At 38.1% G+C, this 3,539-nt stretch overlaps 1 protein-coding gene across 1 annotated transcript; it reads right to left on the bottom strand.

Annotated features, from left to right (window-relative positions):
• Nucleotides 1-744: 744 nt before the first annotated feature.
• On the bottom strand, nt 745-3,165 carry LOC108982576 (exopolygalacturonase-like). Its single transcript, XM_018953989.2, has 5 exons — nt 2,926-3,165; nt 1,878-2,189; nt 1,455-1,744; nt 1,089-1,317; nt 745-969 (listed from the first exon to the last, which is right to left on the bottom strand). Exons 1-5 carry the CDS (start codon nt 3,163-3,165, stop codon nt 745-747), a joined length of 1,296 nt encoding a protein of 431 aa, XP_018809534.2.
• Nucleotides 3,166-3,539: the final 374 nt, after the last annotated feature.

Genomic DNA, 3,539 nt, shown 5'->3' on the forward strand with positions numbered 1-3,539 from the left:
CTCTCCGCCCTTGTTTGGATGGGGTGGCTGCCCACCCGTGTAGCGTCCATATCCCTTTTTCGAAACCAAAACAAGAAAGAAAAGAAGAATATGAAGTATTTTTTGTTTTTTTTCAAAAACAGAAAAAAGAAAAATGTAAGGGTGTAATTCAGACTAGTTTCAGTCTAGAAGTATAATCCAATTATGGTGGATGCTGCCCTTTAATCTTGAGATATATACACTAGATCATAAAGTGAATTTCTGAATTCAATGGCTTTTGATCACTTACGTGATTATATATATATATATACAGAAGGTTCGTGTATATATATTTTGTTACATAAAGGAAGGGCTTTGATCACGTACGTCTTGGTTTTGTTTCAATTTCGAATATATATATAATCACGTACAATATTTGAATAGGAGATTGATTTGTGATTTACAGTACAACTAAAATGAAGCTAATAATTTCTTGTCTTTCTTGGGGATGTCACAGAGGATAATGTTAATATACATGATCTCTGCAAAATTTGAAAATAATGGTAAAAAGAAACAGATACCAACAGGTCCCTCCCACATCAAGTGCCAATGTCTCAGACCAATGAATTAGGGTAAAAAACAAATGGCCAACATAGTTATAAGCCTCCAATTTGGAATCGATCACTTTATGTACTGATGGATCGGATCATATAGGTGATCTGCCAAATTGCTACCTGATTCACAATTTCAACTCCACCTAATTTAATTTCAAGTTTCAACTTGCACCTATTTGCAAGGTGGTGGGTTTTGTCTTCCACCATACCTTACTACTGCATTGGTACATGTAGCAGTGGCACCCATTCCCTTCCTCTGATACCTCAAATCGATGTTGTAGAAGTGAACATCTTGGCAAGGAAACTGCTTGCTGCACATCAGATTTACTGCCACTGCTGAGCTTGAGGTTCCCTTAATGTTTATGTAATAAACGTTGCTGATCTTTACACGCGATGGCTGCACATTCATATTTATTAATTAAGTACCAGATGGAGCAGCTGATATATATATATATATTTATATATATAGAAAAAGGGAGAGATTTGTGCAGAGGAAATATGGGGAATGAAACCAACCGCTTTCTTGCATTTGCTTGATCTTTCGCAGTATCGCTGGTCTATAATGATGGGGTTCTTGACATTGTTCATAATGATGTCCTGGAAAAGCATGCCAGACGCTGAACTTGAATCAGATCCTGGCCATGTTTTGATTCTAACCCCATTATCTGTGCCAGTCAAGGTGCAATTTTTCACAACGATGCCTCTCACATCCTCCTCGTGACGGTACTTGCCGAGGCTACCCACACTGTCATGGACATGATCAAAATTAAGCAAAAAGTAATTCGGGTTTCCTTTTCATGATTAAACTCATTATCTAACGTAACCATTATTGTAAATTTGTAACCTAACTCTCTTTAAATACATAGAAATATTAATATTTACCTAATGCCATGACCAGGTCCACAGGTTAATTTGGTGATTGCGACGTTAGTGGCTCCCTGGATCATAGAGACGCAATCATCCCCAGTCATGATGATGGTTTCATTAATTCGCACGTTGTTGGAATGGCTAACATGGATGCCATCAGTGTTGGGGCTATCTCCGGGGGCAATTACACGAATGTTTCGTACCCTGATGTCCTCGCATTGAGTGATGAATACGTGAACCCCTTTGCTATTAAGGGAAGTGATGCCCTGCAGGACTCCATTGGTGACCTTGTTGAACTTAATGTTCTGCTCCAAATGATTAGATCGAACAGTAAATGGACACAAACAAACCATTCTAAATTTCAACTCAGTTTATCTCAAGTAAAGGAAATCAACTACTGATCAAAAGAAAGATCGAGAAAGCAGCTAGCTAGCTTACAGATGGAAGTTGGACGCAGTTTTTGTTACCCTTACAGTCGTATTTCCAAACAGCACCACCCTGCCCATCAAAAGTCCCACTTCCTGTAATTACCAAGCCATTGATGGATTGGAACAAGACCCATTCAGAGGAAGAGTATTCTCTGATATCCGTGGTTGCTTTTAATGTCCCTATAACTTGAACTATTGTGGGAGATGGGCCGCTGCATGGCCCTGCAAACACAATCTCAGATAGTAAGAAAGCCCCTCCGGGGATGAGTAGCCTCGACCTTCCCTTGAAGCCGCATGCAGCACGCCATGCTCTTTTGAACGGCTGCAGGGTTTATGGTTAGATTATGGTTGGTTTGGGAATACAATTGCTTTTAGATATTTTTAAATTATTTTACTATTATTTACAGATTATCTAAGATATATTTAAACGGATACAACTAATTTTGTGAATATTATCGCTCAAAAACATTTTAATTAATGAGAAAGTTTGAGAATGAAATATAAATTTATTCACCTTGATATTTTTATTGATAATTTTTGTTATAATATAAAATAAATAATAAAATCTATTTCCTTTCCTTACTTAGGAGAAGCAGTAATTCCATTTCTACGGACAGGACAGGCTATTTGTTTGGTACTGATTTGCTCTAAAGGCCATCTAGATAATTCTTTCGGGAAAGAGAGACAAAAGTGGAGAAAGAGCATAGAGGAATATGGAATTACTTTGTCAAAGACCGTACCAAGTGCATTAAAAACAAAGTAAAACTGATATTCACAGCTTGTTTCTGATTAATAAGATGGGATATTATATTATGGAGAATCTTTGACTGCAACTGAACATGTCGATCTTTATATAAAGAGTCAATCCGCTCGTGAAGTCTTATATAAATGCTTTCACTATATATCCATGTTTCCTTCCTTTTCCTCTAGATTTTCTATGCAACCATAAAAGATGACCAGAACAAAATGCATGCTTGTTGTCATAACCACGTACATGTATTTACAACAAATATTGATCAATAAATTAAGCTGGTGCAGTACAGCTATTTATAATTTACCTGGGTGCTATCTTTTCGACCATCAGGATTGGCACCGAAGTGTAATACGTTGAAGACTCTCTCATAGTTAAGACCAGGCCGAATGTCATAAGTAATCCGACGTAAGTTAGCACTCAGGAGAGTATCAACAAGTGCATGCGACATGCCCTTTGCCTCGCAGCAGCAGGCAATTGCAAAGCACAAAATCAGAATGGTGGCGTGCACGCAAGCCCAGTTTCCTGCTGCATTATTGTCTGCCATTGCTGCGTCCTAGCTAGCTACGTACCTTCTCAAATCCCAGCACCGATTTCTTTATAACCTTTTACGCATTTTCTACAATATAAAAGCCTCTGGTGGAGGCTCTCTTCGATTAAATGGGAAATCAGCTCTCTTTCTATGCCTCTATATTTAAACACTTGGTTTCCAGCAATACAGATTCTTTATATGGGCCATCTAAGTCTACGGATCGAGAATATTAATTAATGTGTGTTTTTGTCAAATTTTCTTGTCTAAAATTGATGGTATGATGCTTTGTGTGCATGGCTTCCCTGAACTTATTCTCCACGAACCTGATCTCCATGTACCAACAAATTCACCACCACTTTCGCACCACCATCTTGTGACAGCAGGTTATC

Source organism: Juglans regia, chromosome 7, assembly GCF_001411555.2.
Source record: "Juglans regia cultivar Chandler chromosome 7, Walnut 2.0, whole genome shotgun sequence".
Taxonomy (NCBI): Eukaryota; Viridiplantae; Streptophyta; class Magnoliopsida; order Fagales; family Juglandaceae; genus Juglans; species Juglans regia.